At 42.2% G+C, this 20,182-nt stretch overlaps 1 protein-coding gene across 1 annotated transcript in view; it reads left to right on the top strand.

The window, feature by feature from the left end:
- The window catches only part of SLC12A8 (solute carrier family 12 member 8), a 130,645-nt gene that overhangs the window by 99,238 nt on the left and 11,225 nt on the right, over positions 1-20,182 (top strand). Inside the window, exons 9-12 of the mRNA XM_061193184.1 lie at positions 1,863-2,009; positions 8,004-8,649; positions 18,898-18,995; positions 19,553-19,670. Of these exons, the coding sequence (XP_061049167.1) occupies positions 1,863-2,009; positions 8,004-8,649; positions 18,898-18,995; positions 19,553-19,670 (1,009 nt within the window). The remainder of the gene's footprint in view (positions 1-1,862; positions 2,010-8,003; positions 8,650-18,897; positions 18,996-19,552; positions 19,671-20,182) is intronic.

The raw sequence follows: 20,182 nt of genomic DNA, 5'->3' as shown, positions 1-20,182 counted from the left end.
GGTGCTGGTCGCAGCTTGGTCAGACTGCTTCTGTTCAGGAGTCTGAATGTGCCTCCAGCCTTGGGTCTTGCCTTTACCCAAGCCTGATCTTTCAGTCTCCTGATGATCGATCCTGTGACCCTCTAGTATCCTACAAATATATTCTTAAAATAATATTTCCAGGGACTTCTCTGGTGGTCCAGGGGTAAAGAATCCGCCTTCCAATGCAGGGGACGTGGGTTCAATCCCTGGTCGGGGAACTAAGATCCCACATGCCGCGGGGCAACTAAGCCCACGCGCTACAACTACTGAGCTCACACTCCGCAAACTACAGAGCCCACGCACCCTGGACCCCACGTGCCACAACTAGGGAGAGAAAACCTGCATGCCACAGCTAGAGAGAAGCCTGTGTGCTGCAACGACAGATCCCGTGTGCCGCAACTAAGACCCGACTTAGCCAAAAAAAAAAAATTAATTAAAATACAGTTTAAAAAGTTTTTGTTAAAAAAAAATATTTCCAGTCAAGAATCCTGGCTGATGCAGGTTTCTGGTGATAATTTATGGGCCAGGAAAGAGGTCTAGCCAGTGTTCAATATAGCTTGATGCCACTGACCCAGTGCATTGCTAAAGCAAGGAAGTAAAAACTGGGGTGAGGAGAGTCTTCATGGAGAAGGGTGTAAGTAACAAAACTGAAAATGAAATCTAATCCAACTATTACAATTGGGTAATATTAAGCACTTAGAGTGCACAGTTCGGGGCATTTGCCTAAAGTAAAGTAGAAAGGAGAAGGTACCTCAAATACTCAAGAAAAGAGAGAGACTTCCCTGTGGGTACAGATGAGGTCCAGCTCAAGAGGGAGAGATAGATTCATGACAGACAGTGTGGGACACAGCTGCATGGCCAGCAGCACTGATCTGTGCAAGGTGACACCAAGCAGAACAACTCTGCCCTCTCTTATTCTATCTGTTGTTGGTGCCTTCTGGGCCATGTGGGTCTTGGATCTCATTCTCTTGCTCAGCATTTATATTTCTGTGTTGGCACCAAGTGGACCAGGATGAACCAGACAGGAGCCCTGCAGAAATGAAGCCAGTGGAAGCGATGGTGTGCCCGGTGCTCCCCAACCTCATGCTGAGGTGCAGCGGAGCCCTGAGAAGCATCAGGCACACCTGGTAACGGGCTGCGGGTGGCCTCATGGAGGAGCGGAGATTGGTGCTGAGTCTTGAAGCACAATTGGGAGTTTAAGAGACAGACAATGAGTAGATTAGGGGTGTGGACAGAGGGTTCCAGCAGGCAGAGAAATCATGCTGATAGACTGAGTGTGCAGGGTGTGGGGCTGGAAGAGTCACAGACCAGGAAGAGCCAGGTGTGTCAGGGGGGGTGGAGAGCCGTTGGTATTTTTATGGCAGGGGCATTATGATCAGATGTGCATTTAGGTCACACTGGCAGAGGCTTGGGGACAGAGCGTAGCCACTTAGCATTGTTGGTGGTGGTGGTTCTCAAAGGATAGTCCCCAGACCATCTGCATCAGCATCACCTGGGCACTTGTTAGAAATCCAGATTTGGGGCCCTACCCCAGACCTACTGAATCAGAAACTCTGAGGTAAGGTCCAGAAATCTGTGTTTTAACAAGCACTCCGGATGAATCTGACGCACACTCAAGTTTAAGAACCTCTGTGTAGTCCATACAAGAAGTGATGGTGGGTCAAACTCAAATGGTAGCAGCGCCAAGGAAGTGGGGTGGGGCTGGGGTATTGGAAATATATCCAGGATGTTGAATCTAGAGGATGTATGGTCAGATGGGGTGTGGGTGGGCGGGTGCCAGGGGAGAGAAAGGTACGTAAGCAGGTTCTGACACTGGATAATGAAACTGCTTCGTCATATAGGTGTCCCTGGTGGGCTTCCTGTTCCTTTTGGGCTTATACATCTCGTCCCTGGCCTCCTGTATGGGAGGCCTCTACGGAGCACCCCGGATCCTGCAGTGCATTGCCCAGGAGAAAGTGATTCCTGCGCTGGCCTGTCTGGGGCAAGGGGTGAGTGACCTTTTCTTTGAGAAATGTACATTTTGCCACTAACCTGATCGTTGGCCAATAAATTGCTTAAGTCTTTCTGATAAGAGCCGCTGGTCCGCTTCTGGTGGGGAGAAACAAGAATGCACCCCTGTCCTCTGGCTGCTTTAGTCTGGGGTCAATGGACAAAGTGTCTGTCAATGTCACAACCACCCAGGGCCCTTTAGCGCTGGGTTAGCTAACCGTCACCGTAGCACTGTGGACCCTGCACAGCAAGGAGAGGGAGTGCCACAACCTTTAATAAAAATAAATTCTGGATCCTCCAAGTTTAGCCTAGAGGGAAGAATCTCTTGGTGAGGAGGGGAGCTGGTCTTTGCAGTTCTAACTGTATCCTGGAGGTTCACCTTCCCTTTGGGGTTGCTTTATGGTGATTTCTCACACCTCTGGTCTCTGGGCTCTCTGTTAGCCATCACGGCCCAAACCTCAATACAACTTGGTTGAGTCATGGAACAATCAAATGAGACATTCCTAAAACCTAAGGGGTGACAGGAGAAAGAAACAGAACCCCACTTCCCAATCATGTGTTTTGCAAGCTGTAGTTGATTTCTGTGTTGTTGGCGCACCACAGGGGTCCTCCCCACCCCCTTCCCATGCCCATCCCCCCTCTTGTTTGGGGCCACATAGTTACAAGTCACCTTTAATTCCTCCCTTTACCTTCTTCCACTTCTTATCCACCAGTCAGCGTGGGCGGGTAGGACAAATGACTGTCATCTCTGGTACCTTCCGTGTGGTGTATGCCTTTTATTTTATTTTAATTTCATTTATTTTTTATTAGATAATATGTGTACAGGGTTCAAAACTAAAAATGATATAAAAGGCACCCTGAGAATTTTTGCTCCTGTCATGAGGCTTCCTACTCTTTCTTCATCTGCGCCCATGCCTTACCAGTAGCTGGTTTTATTAGTTTTTTAGGAATCCTTCTCTCTTCTATTTTTACAAAGATTGTGTTCTACCCTCTTGCACTGTTGGTGGGAATGTAAATTGATACAGCCACTATGGAGAACAGTATGGAGGTTCCTTAAGAAACAAAAAATAGAACTACCATACGACCCAGCAATCCCACTACTGGGCATATACCCTGAGAAAACCATAATTCAAAAAGAGTCATGTACCAAAATGTTCATTGCAGCTCTGTTTACAATAGCCAGGACATGGAAGCAACCTAAGTGTCCATTGACCGATGAATGGATAAAGAAGATGTGGCACATATATACAATGGAATATTACTCAGCCATAAAGAGAAATAAAATTGAGTTATTTGTAGTGAGGTGGATGGACCTAGAGTCTTGTCATACAGAGTGAAGTAAGTCAGAAAGAGAAAAACAAATACCGTATGCTAACACACATATATGGCATCTAAAAAAAAAATGGTTCTGAAGAACTTAGGGGCAGGACATGAATAAAGATGCAGACGTAGAGAATGGACTTGAGGACACGGGGAGGGGGAAGGGTAAGCTGGGATGAAGTGAGAGAGTGGCATTGACATATATACACTACCAAATGTAAAATGTAGCTAGTGGGAAGCAACTGCATAGCACAGGGAGATCAGCTTGGTGCTTTGTGACCACCTAAAGGGGTGGCATAGGGAGGCTGGGAGGGAGACGCAAGAGGGAGGAGATATGGGGATATATGTATACGTATAGCTGATTCACTATGTTATACAGCAGAAACTACCACACCACTGTAAAGCAATTATGCTCCAATAAAGATGTTTAAAAAAAAAGATTGTGTTCTATATACATTGTTCTATACCTTGCTTTACTTCATATAATATAGCTTGGAAATCTATCTTTTCACATAAATATAGAGAGAACTTTCTCATTCTTTTTCCGTCATGTGTATATGCCATAGTTTATTAACCAGTTCCCTATAGATAGTATGGCTTCCAGTAAACAGTGCTACAAAGGATACTCGTGTGTGTGTGTGTGTGTGTGTGTACAATTTTGTACATGTGCAATTAGATATAGGATAAATTTTCATAAGTGGGTTTGCTGATCAAAGGGTAAACGCATTTTTAACATTAATAGATATTGCCAAAACACCTTCCATGGAATTTGTATCATTTTGTACTTCTACAAGCAATGTATGAGAGTTCCTGTTTCCCAATAGCCATCATGACTGTTAGATTCAGGCCAAAAGACCCTGCTTTATAGGACTCTGTTCTGGTCTCTAAGAAATTCATGAGGTCAAGGGGACCTGCCCTTCTAGATCCCATGCCCACCTTCTAGACCATGGTCCAGGTATCCTACACCCTGGAATTTCCTTCCCAGATGTCCCCCAGCCTAAATGCAGGGTCTGCCAGGGCGTCTTCCCTGAACCTGTCCACTTTAGGGCTAGGGTGTGGGCTGAGAATCCACATGTGGGTGTGAGCCCACCCTGCAATGTGGTCTAGGAAGACAAGAGTTGGGGGTGGGCTGTGAGCTGGATCCTGTAGTGAGGAGCTCCGGGGAGTGCAAGAACTCTAAACTTGAACCTGGCCTTCCCAATCGTTCTGAAGGTATATTTGCCGAGGAAGGAAGACAGAACATAACTTGGTTTAATGGTTATGAGCTTGGTTTATAATTGTGCGTATCCGGACACAGGGCGTGTGGCTCGCCATTTGCACTCGTGCCTGAGCACCACAGTGTCAGACGAGCCCGTCTACAGCTCAGTGTCAGATATGAATTTTTGCCAGTTGTGCGGTGAGACATGGCATCTTAAGATACTTGTGATCTGCATTACCCTTATTAGGAAAGGTGTTGAACACCTTTTCCCCTAAGAGTCATTTGCATATTTTTTTTTCTGTGATTGTTCGTCTTTTTCTTCTGAATTGACAGATGCTGTTTCTTTGTTACATGTATTACAAATATTTTCTCTAGTTGTCACATGCCTTTTGGAGGAATATTTTTAGTCAAAGCTTCTTTACATATGATTAAATTTTACTAGTACATTTTTTCTTTTAATGGGGGAGAGAGGAGACTTTAAAAAATGTTTGAGGTATACTCAGCATACAGAAAAGGGCATAAAACCAATATAAACAGCTTAAACAATGACTATGAAGTGAACATCGTGTAACCTCCACCCAAGAACACTGCCAGCCCCTGATGCCACCCTCCACATACCCTCTCTGGTCGGAGCCCCGTCCCTCTCACTGTGGAAGCTACTATCCATACTCCTGTGATAATTTCCTTGCTTTCTCTGTGGTTTTACTCAGGAAACTTTTTCTGAAGAGGGCCAAATAGTAAATATTTTAGGCTTTGCAGGCCCTATGGTCTCTGTCACAACTACTCAACTCTGCTGTTGTAGCTCAAAAGTTGCCACAGACGATACCTAACGGGGTAAGTGTGGCTGTCTTCCAATAAAACTTTATTTGTGGACACTGAAATTAGAATTTCATGTAATTTTCAGGTGTCACAAAATATTACTCTTCTTTGATTTTTTTCCTAACTCTTTAAAAATGTAAAACCATCTTTAGCTCGTGGGCATACATAAACAGATGGTGGCCAGATCTGGCCCAGAGGCCATGGTTTGCCAACTCTGGATTACATCCTAGTTCAGTGTTGCCTGTTTTTTAAACTTTATATAATGTGGCATGTTTCTTTCATGCATCATTATGTGTATGTGATTTATCCGTGTTTTTGCTTGTAGCAGCGGCTTGTTTATTATCATCTCTATATAGCATTTCCTCATTTGCTGCAGTTTATTTACTCATCTTGCTGTCATGATATGTCCCAATTTGGGACTGTTACAGACAGTGCAGCTAACATTCTTGTAGTAGACTGGTTCACGTATGGAGTTCTTCCAGACCCTGTACCCATTAGTGGAATTGCTCAATTGTAAGGTGTGTATATCTTCACTTACTAGATAACACCAAACTCTTTTTCCAAAGTAGTTGTGTTAATTTACACTCCTATCAGCAGTGGGTGAGTGTTCCCATTCCTCTGTGTTCTTGCCAATACTTGAGATTATTAGGTGTTTTAATTTTTGCCAATCTGGTGGGTGTTTAATGGTATCTCACTGTAGTTTTAATTTGCATTTCCCTGATTACTAATGAGGTTGGGCATCTTTCATATGTTTAATAGACATTCTTTTGCATATTTTTTTTAGTGGGTTGTCTGTCTTCTAATTATTTTGTAGGGATTCTTTGTATATTCTGGATTACCCTTTGTCAGTTACATGTGTCACAAATATCTTTTCCCATTCTGTGACTTGACTTTTCTTTATGGTGTCTTTTGGTAACAGAAGTTCATGTGTGACTATTTTATCACTTTCCAACCCACCCTTGTCAAAGTCCTTTCCTGGACCACTTGCATTTCCTACAGTTTACCTAAGACCTCCTTCCGCTTACCTAAGACCCTCCTTTTAAGTTTTTGTTAGTTTATGAGGATTTACTTTATCCTTGGTAGTTTTATTGTTAGAGTATGCTAAATAGCTGTAGCAAATATACCCCAAAATATAATTTTCAGAAACAATAAAATGTATTTTTACTCATTTTTCTAAAAAAAATTTTACTCTGAGGTTCTAGGGAAGGTGTTTCAAGTCAACAGGGCCTCTGATCCTCAGAGACTCAGGCCATGATGACTTCACTATCTTCATCTTGTGACTTTGAAGATTGAACTCTGTTCCAACCCTCAGGGGAACGCGCTTGGAGGAACATACCTGGGAGGTTCACAGGTCAGATCTGAAAGTGGTTGACGTGCCTGCCCCTTGCATCACAGAGTGCTGGTATAAAGGAGATGGGAGCAGTCGTTAGATCCTGTGTCTATCCTGAGAGTAAGACTGACAGTATTTACTGGAGGAGAATGAGTAAGTGAGAAGAGGCATCAAGAATTTTGCTTGACTGAGCAACTAGAAGGATGGAGTGGCCATTTTCTGAGGTGGAGAAGCTGCAGAGGAGTAGATTTGACAGGCAGGACATTGGAGGATCAGCAGTTTGGTTTTGGAAATGTTAGGTTTGAGATCCTATTAGACATCAACCGGAAATGTTGAGTAGATAGTTGAATATTTAAGTCTGTATTTCAGGGGAACATTTCAGGCTGGAGATTCAAATTTGGGAGCTGAGAGCATTAAGCTAGTATTTATAGCCATGAGCCTGATTGAAATCCTAGAGAGGGAACATAGACAGAGAAGAGAAGGGAACATAGACTGAGGATGGAGCTGAGGATTGCTCTAAATGCAGATTTCAGAGATGTGGTGTGGCCAGCGACAGAGACTAAGGAGCAGTCAATGACAAGGAGATGAACCAAGAGAAGTGAGGAGGCCAGGGAGTGAGCAGCTGGGTCAAATGTAATCCTTAGGCCAAAGAAGATAAGGACTGAGAAGCGACTATTGCTTCTGGCCCAAGAACTGTGTCAGTGACTGTAAGGAATAGCTTCTGTGGAGTGACAGATTATATGGAGTTAATGCATTTTCTCCACTCCTGTCCTTCTGAAAGTCACCATACTCCCCTCCATTAATAACAGATGCGCATAAATGTGTGTGTATGAGAACATGCGTGTGCATGTTTAGTATCAGAATTCCCCCACCTCAGCCACCAATGATTCTGCTATGTCTTCCAGGGTCTGCCACTCCCCTTAAGGTCATTTTCTCCATTAAAGCATGGGAAGAATCAATTTTGCACTTCATTGATTTCCAAGGCTGGTGTTAAACCCAGTGAAAGACAAAAGGAGAAATATTTGTGAAATCCATGTTCTATAATATTGTCCCATATTAATAGTTACTAATACAGTTAATGCCTGTTGGATGTGTTGGGTGCCCACTGTGTGCCAGGGCCGCGTCAAGCATTTTATGTGCATTAGCTCTGATCTCACAATAACCCCATGGGTCGGATGTCATTATCCCAAGTTTGTAGATGAACAGTTATTAACACACCAAGAGTCACATGGGAGAAATGGCTGAGTCATTATGAGTTGTTTCTATCATATACTGTGATTTTCTTCTGAAATTTCATGGTCTTGCATGTTATTTTTGTTTCTGCAGAAAGGGCCAAGTAAAACACCCGTAGCTGCCATCTGCCTGACCAGCTTGGTGACCATGGCCTTTGTCCTTGTGGGTCAGGTAAACGTCCTGGCCCCCATCGTCACCATCAACTTCATGCTGACATACATCGCGGTGGACTACTCTTACTTCTCCCTGTCCATGGGCGCCTGCAGCCTCCCACAGGTGCCTGAGTCGGTGCCTGGGGAGGGCCTGGGAGCTCCCCACTGCTCTGAGCACCTGCTCCTGGAGAAGGCTCCCAGCTGTGGCTCGGAGGGCGTTGCCTGGAACCTCTCTGAGGGCACTCTGCTAGAATTCACCAAGGACATGGATCAGCTCCTCCAGCTAACCAGGAAGCTTGAGAGTAGCCAGCCCGGGGGAGGAGAGAGCCACGGGATCCCAGAGAATGAGAAGGGGAAGACCAAGAAGGCCACCAAGCAAACCCTCCAAGAGAGCTTCCTCTTGGACCGCAGGTCTCCTGCTTCCTTCCCTCCTGAAGGCTCTGACGGATGGCCTACTGCCTCCTGGGAGGGGCAGGGGCCCCATGGGAACATGCTGAGTTCCAGAAGTGAAGGGGCTCGGCCTGGGGGAGCCTGCGGAGAGCAACTCATCCCTGAGCCCAGTAATCAGCCCAGGCTGAGTAGAGAAGGTGGGTGCTTGTGAATCACATGGGGCCTCCTAATTTGGGTGACTACTCAGTTATCACCACCCTCTTTCAAGTCCTTAGTTCATTTTATAGCTGGGTTTAAAATCCTTGTGAATTTTGTTTGGTATTTACTTTTAAAAGTTATGGTCAGATATCAGTTGAATTTATAATTCTACTCTGGTATAGATAGTTAATTTTAAACAGAAATTTCTATCTACTCCTGTATGTTAGAGCTGGGAGCCATGGCTAATAATCAAATATTAATTTCATTTTACTCAAAAATCAGCCAACATGAATGAAACCAGTTTCTCCTTTCAAGGGAAGTGGAGATGTGTTTTGACAAACTGCCTGGCAAGGACTCAGTGTGTTTTGTCTCTGGAAGGTGAATCTCCCAAACCAGGCAGGAGGGAATGGAGAGAAAGAAGATGTGCTTTAGGAGCACAGCTTTTCTTTGCTCCCTCAGATCTGTAAGCACAGAGACACAGGGAGAGACTCTCAAAGGGAGGCTTCCGGGGCATGAGAAATTCCGAGAGAAAGAGAGAACTCAGAATTTTTTAGTCTTCCATATTCTAGGTGCTTTACATATATTATTGCATGTAATATAATAGATATTAGCATTTTCTATTTTACCAGTGAAAACCCTGAGTCCCAGTGAGGTCACAGAGATGATACTGATACTATGCTCAGAGCTGATACCTTGCACAGCTGGACATCACACCCAGGTCTCCCTATATTTGAAGCCCATTAACCTGCTTCCTGAGATCTGTACAGACAAGTGTGGGCAGAGAGGAGGAGACAGGTGACACAGAAGGAGATGTCCAAAAATAAATGCTTTACGTTCTTCCGTACACCTGGTTTTCCTTCTTTACCTCCAAATTGGTGGGTGGTTTTTAATGGTAGGAGCATTATTAAAAATTTAAAAATTATGTTATTTTTGTCAAAGTAATGAGTACAGTTTAATAAGCCAAGTGGAGTGAAAAGTCACATAATCAGAGATAGTAGTTCCCACTCTTCCATACCATCCCTCTGACTCTTCTGCCTCCCCTAGTCCCGCTCCCAGAAAATCCCACTTTCAACCAAAATGTTGCTTCTTCTGTTAACCTTCATGTTCGTAGATAATATATTTGTATTGCTACTTCTTGATATGTCAGTTTCAGGTATCATCTCTTGACTTCCTATTATGATAAATGAAGACTAGCTCATTTATGCCACTCTTGATTTCTCATCCAATGTCCCCAGTATAATTACATCACAGTTTTTTAATTAATCTAATAGCTAGTATTCATATTATCATGATTAAGTAAATATTGCTTAACTCTGAGCCATATATTACGCTATGATTACACTTCCTTTTTTGTCCAACTTTTTCTGTTTCCTGGGGTTAATAATAGCCTTGTTTTTTTATTTGCTTGGTTTTGTGTCATCATTTTTTTCTAGATGTTCTGGCAGATATGGCAAATGCCTCTCAATGTTATTTTCCAAATGCTCGGATTCTTCAGAAATTTATCATATCCATTTGTTTTTTTCCCCCTCTGTCCTATGGCTCTTATCCTGATCCACTCTAGTCTGTCAGTTCTTTCGGTCTGCTACAAAGCTGTTGTCTTGGAATTCCTCTATCACACTTCTCTGTCAGATCCAGGGGACAAGATTTGTTGGGCGTGATATCATGGTAGATTTTCATCTTTTTTTTTCCCCCTACTCAGCCTTGAATGACCTCCCTGTGTTTGAAGAATTTCCAGTGTTATGAGTCTTGGTGGGAGGCACAGCAAGCCTTTCACTCTTAAAACTGAAAATGTCAGATACTCAGTTTTCCCGCCCCTCCTGCAGCCAGAGTTCAGGCATGGGATCAAGGCTCGGCTAATTAGATGAGGCCTCCATATACTGGGAACTGGGAACCTGAAGAAATGGGGACTTTGAGGAACTCTCTGGAAGCATGACAGTGGCTGCAGGATGACTACATTCCTGGCTCCACCATCAGGGCTTTTCAGGGTCAGAAGTGTCTAGACCTTGGTGCATGCCACTGTGGTGTCCCCACTAGACTGCTCTGACATATCATTTTGAGTGTTGTCCCTGGCTATATAGCTCTGAACTTGATTCGCTAGCCTTTCTAGGTATTCTCAGAGGCTGGGAAATGTCTTTTTAGCTGGCTTTATTGCTGCTTCACATGAAATCCTGTGGGTTTTTTTTTTTTCCCTAAGGAGGAAGAGGAGATTGGGTAACAACAATGAGTCTATGCCACAGCTCTCCTGTTCTTAATTTCCAAGAGCTCTTGGTTGTAACCTGATTTGTCTTTATCTTTTTAAAAAAATGTTGAACATCATCTCATTCTTGTTTTATAGGTATAACGCTTATCTTATTTTTCTGGTAATATTACTTATTCTCCCTTTAAAGTCTTCTTCTGCCCTATGTTCTTTAGATTCTTTTCTCTTTGGCTTGGTCTCACTCTCTCTTTTATATTGGCTTAACTAAAATGTCTGTTGATCTTTTGATTTCTTTTCCTATTTAGAAGTAAGTAGTGAAAAGCTGTTTAGAAGACCTGCATCCTGGGCAGAGCTTATTGGTTGGGGCACCTCACTGTAGAATGATCAAGAAGCTGGCTTTTTCATGGGAGGATCCCCAAGTGTGATTAGCTAGAGGTTTCCTCCAGAGAAAAGTCCTTTAATCTCTTGCCTGGGGGTCCCCCAGATGGCTGTTTGTATTCAGGGAGCCGGGTGACATAAGGAAGTTGGGGGCCTCCCACTCTTTAGGATAGAGACTTCATTGAATTCCCCAGTTTCTAGCTCCATTCCCCCGACTCTTTGCTATGCCTGGTGTCCCAAGTACAGGCCCTCTCTGGTTTGATTTCTTCAGAGGAACCCTCACATACCTTGGGGAGGGGGTCAGGCAAAGAGGGAGTTATTTCCTAGCTACATGGCCAGAAGAAAGGAACTTGATGTCCAACTGGTTCATATACAGTCTTGCAACAAGTCCCCTGCACCGTATCACTTCCCAAGGGTGGGTACTTCCTGGTCCTGAACTTTGTGAGGTCTACTGGGGTGCATTGGGCTGCTCATTGCTGGCACCCTCTCTGTGGGCCCTAGAGTTGGTCCTCCTCGGCTCTGCTGTCTGTCACCACTCCTCCGTCACTGCTCCACCTTCCAAGACTTGTTTTTATCTTTCCTCTCTCATTCTCCTTGTGTTTGTAGGTTTATGCCTATTTAATGCCTTTTCTGTTTTCTCAGTGGGTTATCAGGAGAGATGTGTGGTCAGTTTGCAACGTTTAATCATTGAAGCTGCCCTATCTTAGAAATGTCCCGAACTCTTGTAAACCCCTCCGTCTCCTCCATCCTTGCTGCCTTCACCTTGGTTCAGACCCTCATCATCTGGCGCCCAGACTCTTGTTAATCTCCCCACTCATCTCCAGCCTCCAGATTCTCCCATATCCTGTTTCTCCTTTTCATTGTCCACTGAATGATCTTTCTAAAATAAAACTCTCATCATGTCTCTCTTACTTAAAAACGTTCGTTGGAATCTATTACCTCCATCCCGGTGTGATTTGCAAGATTCTTGGCAACCCTGCCCTGCCCCACCTTCCTGGCCACTTTTCTCATGACAGCTGCCATGTACATATGTCCAGCTATACCCAGACACGTGCCCCAAACACATCATGTTCTTTATTCCTTCCTGCCTTTGCACATTGCATCACCCCCCGCTTCCATCTGAAAAACGCCAACTTACGTTTTAAAATCCATTTGACTTTTCAGACCTCCTCTGAGAAGGATTCCCTGATTTCCTCTCCTGTGCAAGCATAACATTTGAGTCACACTAGTGGTATAAACACTTATCACATTGTTTTATACATTTGTTTACACATTTGTCTTCAGGCCTGCTTGTCGTTTCCCTCTCTTAAGGAGAAGAAATATTAGTTTTATCGCTTTGCCTCCAGTCTGTGAGCTTCCTTTAGTCACAAACCATGTCTTTCTATCTTGTATTCATCAACAATATTCCCACACAGTACATGGCATCGACAAACACTCAGTAAAGGCTAATTAAATTGATGAACAGTTGTACAAATATTGGCTAAAAATTTTAAACATTGACAGGTAAAGTAGAATAGAAAGAGTTAAACTATTATAAGAACCTAATGTGTGACAAACCAGATGCTGTAAAATAATAAGAAGTCACTATTGAATAAATATTGTTGAGAGCAAATGGATCAAAAAATTAACTTGGGACCATATTTGATACCTTATATAGCCACAAATTCCTTATTTATAACAGCTGCGCAAGAGAGAGATTTCTGACTACTGAAGACATCATCAAAGACAAAAAGGATCTGATTAAACAGAAATAAAAAACATTCACACAGCACAGTGTCACAGAAGGAAACAATTATTCTGACAAACACAACTGATAAAAGCATACCTTCCAAAGCGTATTATTTTTAAAGACAGGAAGGTCAAAATCCAGATTCTACTAAAGAGAGGTCGGAAGAGATGAACACGCAGTTTACATTTGAAAAACCAGACTCATTCACTGTGCATTCAACAAAGTAACTTTTATGGTTAAGTGTTGAATGCTGTTTGTAGCTAAAAATAGGCAGCATTTATTGAGTCTGTCCCAGGTGCCTGGCACAGAGATAATCACTTAACATGGATTAGCTCAGCTCAGCTCAGATCTAGGCATTGTTATTACCTTTTTCCAGATGAAAAAGGTGAGGCTTAGGGAAGTTAAACACTTGCTCAGGATAGGAGACAGCTAGAATTTGAACCCAGGTCCATCTCACTTTAGAACCTGTGTTCTTAACCACTACACAAAGTGTATGCTGCTTGGGGCCAGTGTCTATTATGAACTAGGCCATGGTACTGATTAAATGAGTCCAATTTAAACCACCATTGAGATATTTCATATCTGTTAAGCTGTCAAAAATTTAGATAAAAAATAGTAGGTCAGTGGTAATCGGGTATATGTACACATTGCTGGAAGCAATGTCGATGGATTCATTCCTTTTGGATCCATTGATTAAAGTTTTTCATCAAATTTGGGAGGTTTTTGGCCATGATTTCTTAAGAAATCAGCAGTTTTGCTGCCAGAGGGAACAAATTTGTGGGTTGTGCCTTTATAAGCTCAATGTGGTGAGCAAAGTAGAAAATGGAATGGGGAAATCCTCAGCTTTGCTAGCCTGAGGGAGCGGACTCAGCCAGGGTGAGCAGTGGAAGAGCCAGAAATTTAATGGGAAGATCCTAGAAATCAGAGAGCTGCAGAAGGACTACAGGTCCCCGCATTCCCCTGCTTGGGGAGCCTCAGAGAGACTGACAAAAGTCAAAGCCGGGGAGACTGGAGAGCTGCAGCTTCGACTGTGCTTCCCAACCCACACACAGATCTGCTGGCAGAGGGTGGAAGCCTCCTGGGCCACACGGACACAGGCCAGCTCCATGCTGGTAAGAACTGGGGTGGGGGTGGGAGCAGCCCAGGAAGAAGACTGTAGACTCTCACTGTTCTTACCCTCAGCTCCAGCAGTTTTTGAAAAAATAAACACTTCCTGGTTTGTTGTCTCCGTTTGGTAAATTTCTAGAGCCCCAAGTGATTGTTTTTGATGATTTTGTCTAGTTGTATACCTATCTCTTACGGAGAGGATTCACTGACCTCTTTACATTGCGGTAGCTAGAAGTCCCTCTGGTTCATTCTGGAGAGTGAGCTTTCAAGATGTAACAAGAAATATAAAACTGTCTAATTGCTCTGACTTAGTAAATCTACTTAGGGGGATTGTATCTCAAGGAAACAACCCTAAACCAAACAACAAACCGTAAGTATGTACAAGAGTCTCATAGCTGCATTGTTGGTGCTAATGACAACCTAGAAGTAACTTAAATGTGCAGCATTTGGAAAGTGGTTAAAAGATTATAGAATCAACATGATAAGATACCACATGAACCTGAAACTTGATCCTTTGTGAACCACATCAACACACATTCTTGGTTTGTACGTGCCAGCTAGAACTATGTGTTTATTTATCCTGATAAAGGTATGGAGTGCATTTCCAGAGATGGTTTAATATTGATTTTTAAGTAATTTCTGTAAAATTATTTAAATTCGTGATTTAAAAAATTGACATAATTGTCTTCCCCCTTCATGCTTAAAAAGTCTTTATTTCTGCATGGGTTTTGTGAACATAGAACTTGTTAGACATACCACTAGATTTTAAAAGACAATATAATGTTATGCATTATGTTTATTATAGTTGATATTTTTAGCATGCCTAATGCATGGTTCTGCTTACCTGTTTGTTTGTTTTGTGACTAAAGCTTGATAAAGTTGCCTTCCCAGTTGTTATTCTAGTAGTTCTAACACGAGAAGCGGTCTCCTCCCACCACTAGTCTGTAAGACTTATTTCTTCCAGCATAATCCTTGAAAACAGAAAAAAAATTCCTTCTGTCATTTTGGAAGGGTTTTGAAACTATAGCTGTTCAGAATTCTGAATAATTGTCCGCCTGCATTGTCTGTCATAACTATTCAGAGTCATTGAGTATCATTGACTGAATTCTCCCTTGCACTGCTGATGTGTAAAACTGCACTGTGCTTGCCTGGAAGACACACCCCTTCCTATGACTCTCCCTGGAGTTCCTCAGAAAACACAAACACATACACACAACTCCCTTGGGTACAGTGTAATTGAGTTGGTGCAAGGTCAAGATCAAGTGTGAAACAGTGAGCTTAACATTTGGCAAACCTCAGAGAGGCAAAAATCTAAGTTCTTCACCAATAGTGTTTCTTCTTAATAATCAATGGAGCAGCTGTATTTCACTAAGCCTGTGATTGAAAAAATGAATCATGCATTGCACATGTTGAAAGTATACAGTGTAATCAAAGACAATCTTAACAGTGTCTTTTCTTTAAAAAAAAAAAGAAGTAATAGAGCCATCAATTCAAATCAGTCATGCACCTTGGCAGAATTCTTTAAAATTTATTTTATTGAAGTATAGTTGGTTTATAATGTATTAATTTCTACTGTACAGCAAAGTGATTCAGTTATACGTATATATCCATTCTTTTTCATATTCTTTTCTATTACAGTTTATTACAGGATATTGAATATAGTTCCCTGTGCTATTCAGTAGGACCTTGCTGTTTATCCATTCTATATGTAATAGTTTGCACCTGCTAATCCCAAACTCCCAATCCATCCCTCCCTCACCCCCCGTCCCCTTGACAACCATGTCTGTTCTCTATGTCTGTGAGTCTATTTCTGTTTTGTAGATAAGTTCATTTGTGTCATATTTTAGATTCCACATATAAGTGGTATCATTTGGTATTTGTCTTTCTCTGTCTGACTTCACTTAGTATGATAATCTCTAGGCCCATCCATGTTGCTGCAAATGGCATTATTTCATTCTTTTTATGGCTGAGTAGTATTCCATTGTATATGTGTGCCACATCTTCTTCATCCATTCATCTGTTGTTGGACATTTGTGTTGTTCCCATGTCTTGGCTATTGTGAATAGTGCCACAATGAACATAGGAGTACATGTATCTTTTTGAATTATAGTTTTGTCCAGATACATGCCCAGGATTGGGATTGCTGGATCATATGCAACTCTATTTTTAGTTTTTTGAGGAACCTCCATACTGTTTTCCATAATGGCTGCACCAATCTACATTCCCACCAACAGTATAGGAGGGTTCCCTTTTCTCTACACCTTCTCCAGCATTTGTTATTTGTAGACTTTTTAATGATGGCCATTCTGACATATGAGGTGATACCTCATGGTAGTTTTGATTTGCATTTTCCTAATAATTAACGATGATGAGCATCTTTTCATGTGCTTGTTGGCCATCTGTATGTCTTCTTTGGAGAAATGTCTATTTACGTCTTCTGGCAGAGTTTATTTTAATCCACAATTAATAAGGAGACACTTCTTGAGCACTTCCTATACACAAACTCCTACATGCCTAGATTTGGTATTTAGAGGTACAAAAGACAGTCCTTGCCCTCAAGATATGGAGGTATAAAAGATAAGTATAATAGTTGGAAGTATATGGTAAAGGCAGACATGTTGAGAGGATGAAGACTTCTCTGGGACCTAGGATGATTGGTCATTCATTGAGCCTCACGTATGGGACATTTACTACATTCCAAGTGCTGCTCTAGGTGCTGGGGGTGGGGAACATGCTGAATAGACATAGAAGGTCTCTGCTGTCATTGAACTTGCATTCTAGCAGGAAAGACACATAATAAGCAAACACACATACTGTGATGTCAGTAAGTGATAAATAGTATGATGAATAACAAAGTGGGCTAACAGGATAGAGACTGGAGTGGGGAGGGTGGTTCTGTTTCAGATAGGTTTTTCAGAAAAGATCTCTTTGAGAAGAGGATATTTTAATGGAGAACTGAATTGTATAAAGTAGTGAACCATGCAGCAATGTGGGAGAAGAGTTACAGGCAGAGGAAATGGCATGTATAAAGGTACAGATGGAAATTGGATTGGCAAATTCCAAGAAGAGCAGAAGTCCAGCGGTGAGTGGAGAGGAGTGGGTGGGGGGAGAGAGGTAGGGGATGAGTATAGCAAGGAAAGCAGAGGTCAGTCCTGTGTAGGGCCATGCACTCCATGGTGATTATGACAGAAGGTCACGGAAGGTTGTAGCTAGAGGTGTGATATGATCAGATCCAGCCTTAAGATCACTGGCTTCGTAAGGAATAGATTGTATAGAAGTAAGAGAAGGACCTAAAGCCTGTTTTGAGGTATATTAATTAAGGGAGGCTAAACTGCTATAACAAATAAGCGAAAACACAGTGGCTCAAATACAATGGAAATTTATTTCTCACTTGCACTAACAGTCCAGGAAGGGTGTTCCAAATCAGTGGGAGGCTCTCCTCCATGCATTGCTTCAGGGACCCAGACTCCTTCCATTTTTATGACTTCACCATCCCCTAAGTCCTTATAGTGAGCAAAATCAAGACTGAGTTACCATGTGCAGATTTCGGGCACAGAGAAGAAGCACACCTACTCTCTCAAAGACTCTGGTGCAGAAGTGACACTCACCACTTGTGTTCACATTCCATTGGTGAGAACTTAGTCACATGGCCACACCTAACTGCAATAAAGAAGAGTGCTGAGGACTGAATGAATGCTAGGATTCTCCAATATTTGGGGGTTGGAAGGAGGAGGTGAGCCAGCAAAGGAGACTGAGAAGAAGCGGGCAGTGAGATAGGAGGAAAACTAGGAAACTGAGGCATCCTAGAAACCAAGAGAAGAATGTGTTTCAAGAAGAAGAAAGTGATCACATGTGTCAGGTGCTATCTGAAAGGTCAAGTAAGATGAGGAGCTGACCATTGAATTTGAAAAGATTCAAGTCATTGCCAACCTTAGGAGGAGTCGTTTTAGTGGAATGGTGCATACAACCCTAAAACTAGGTTGAGGAAACAATGGAAGGTAGAAACCATATAGGCAATTCTTTTGAGAAGTTTTGCTATAAGGGAGACCAAAAAATAGGATGGTAGCTAAAGGGTGACCAGAAGGTATTTCTTTAGTTGGGAGAAATTACAGTGTATTTGTATTTGATGGGGATGATCTAGTAGACTATGGAAAAATTGACAAAGCAAAAGCAAAATCCTTGAGCAGGGCACAAATATAGGGATGGGCCTTAGGTAGAAGCCAGAACTGTTCATCTACTCTGAAAACAGAAAGGCAGAAGAGAGGGTACAGATGAAAGTGGGTTGGTAGATTTGGTGATGAGAGGATATGAAAGCTGTCTTTTGAGAGGAGAGGTTGGAAATTTGTTACATCAGAGAGAAGGAGAATGAGTTGACTAGGTATAAGACTTCTGAGTGGTGCTGAAGTGTGGAAGCAGATAACATATCCAAGGGAGTACTTGCTGATAGTCTTGGATCATGGAATCTAAGCTAGGTAAGAGGGTAGTGAAAAGAGGAGGTAGGTGATAGGAAGAAAAACATACTAGGGCAAGTTGACGGAAGGTCCCTCTGTGGTCTGTGAATAGTTGGGGTGGGAGACAGCAGAGCGAATGAGAAAAAATGGAGGTGATGGGCTGAGAGTAGATTGATTGAAATCACAATTTAGGAGGTGTAAGCTTTCTGGTAAAGACAAGCCTCAGTTGTGGCAAAGGGCATTAATGGTTGAGGTGAGTGGAAGTTGTCTTTTAGGCTGAGTTACAAAATTGGAGAAGAGGAGCTCATAAGTATTTGCTAATAAAAACACTAGAGGGTTTGGTAACAAATTAGTAACCAAGGATTTTGGCTCATTTATTTTTTAGATTTCTTCCTAAAGTCCAGGCTCCAGGAACAAGATATCCAGAGGAGACCAACTTCTTTCTACACTCGCATATGCAACCCCTGGGTCTCCCTGTTGGGGGTGAGTAAGTTCATTTTGATCTCAACTGTCCTTGAGACTTAATTCAGGTGGATACATGTGTGATCTTGGGGTGGGAGTTGGGGAAGGAAAGAGGAGAGTCTTCATTAGGAGCAATGTGATTTAACTGCCTGTTACATTAGAATTTAGATGAGGCTACATATGGCAAGATTACATTTAATGAACCACTTATTTTAATCAATGGTTTACTTTTTAAATAATTAATCATCCCTGATAAACTCTGGATCACCTAATTTCTAGATACACCATATTAGCATAATTTTACTCTAACTTGTTTCTCCTAGAAAGGAGTAGAACAAGGAGCTAGGATAGAATGTCTATTTATTGATTGTTTTGATTAGAGGGTACTTTCAGGGATGTCTTCTCAAATATCTACTTTAGAGGGGTTTTATGGATTATGAGTGAACTTCAATTATTCAGACTTGTAGAGTGTTCAGAGGTTGACGAGAGGACTGTTGTTTCTTAAGGCCCTAGCCTTGTGGCTTGCTTACCATGTGTTTAAACCATTAGCTGACTTGCACTTCCTTCTGTTTGAACAGGCTGTTGGGTCCCTTCTCATCATGTTTGTGATCCAGTGGGTCTATACCCTGGTTAACATGGGTGTTGCTGCCATTGTGTATTTCTACATTGGTTGGACCAGTTCCGGGCTTCACCTTGGTAAGCAACAGAGCCATTTTGCCACCACCTCCTTTCTTCTCTTTTAGCATTTATTGAAAAAAACCTGTTTTGAACACCTATTAAATGCCAACACTGACTCAGATACAAATCCTGCTTTCAAGGAGCTGACAGTGTAGGAGAAAAAATATGGCATGCGCATAAATGATAACAAATGAAAAATAATAATAAATCGTGAGGTTTATAAGACATGTAGAAGTAAAATGGATGACAACAATAGCACAAGGGCCAGGAGGGAAGAAATGGGGATATACTGTTGGAAGTTTCTTATAGTATACGTGAAGTACTAAAATATCACTTAAAGGTAGACTGTGATAAGTTAAAAATGTGTACTACAAACCCTAAAGCAACTACTAAACTATACCTTGGAAATATTGTGAGTTCAGTTCCAGATCACTGGAATATTGCAATAATGCGAGTCAGACAAATATTTTTGTTTCCTAGTACATATAAAAGTTATGTTTACACTATACGGTAGTCTGTTAAGTGTGCAA

This window comes from Eubalaena glacialis, chromosome 6 (assembly GCF_028564815.1).
Source record: "Eubalaena glacialis isolate mEubGla1 chromosome 6, mEubGla1.1.hap2.+ XY, whole genome shotgun sequence".
In the NCBI taxonomy this organism is placed as follows: domain Eukaryota; kingdom Metazoa; phylum Chordata; class Mammalia; order Artiodactyla; family Balaenidae; genus Eubalaena; species Eubalaena glacialis.
Note: the sequence above shows the minus strand (reverse complement) of the source record. Positions and strands in the feature narration are given on the sequence as shown.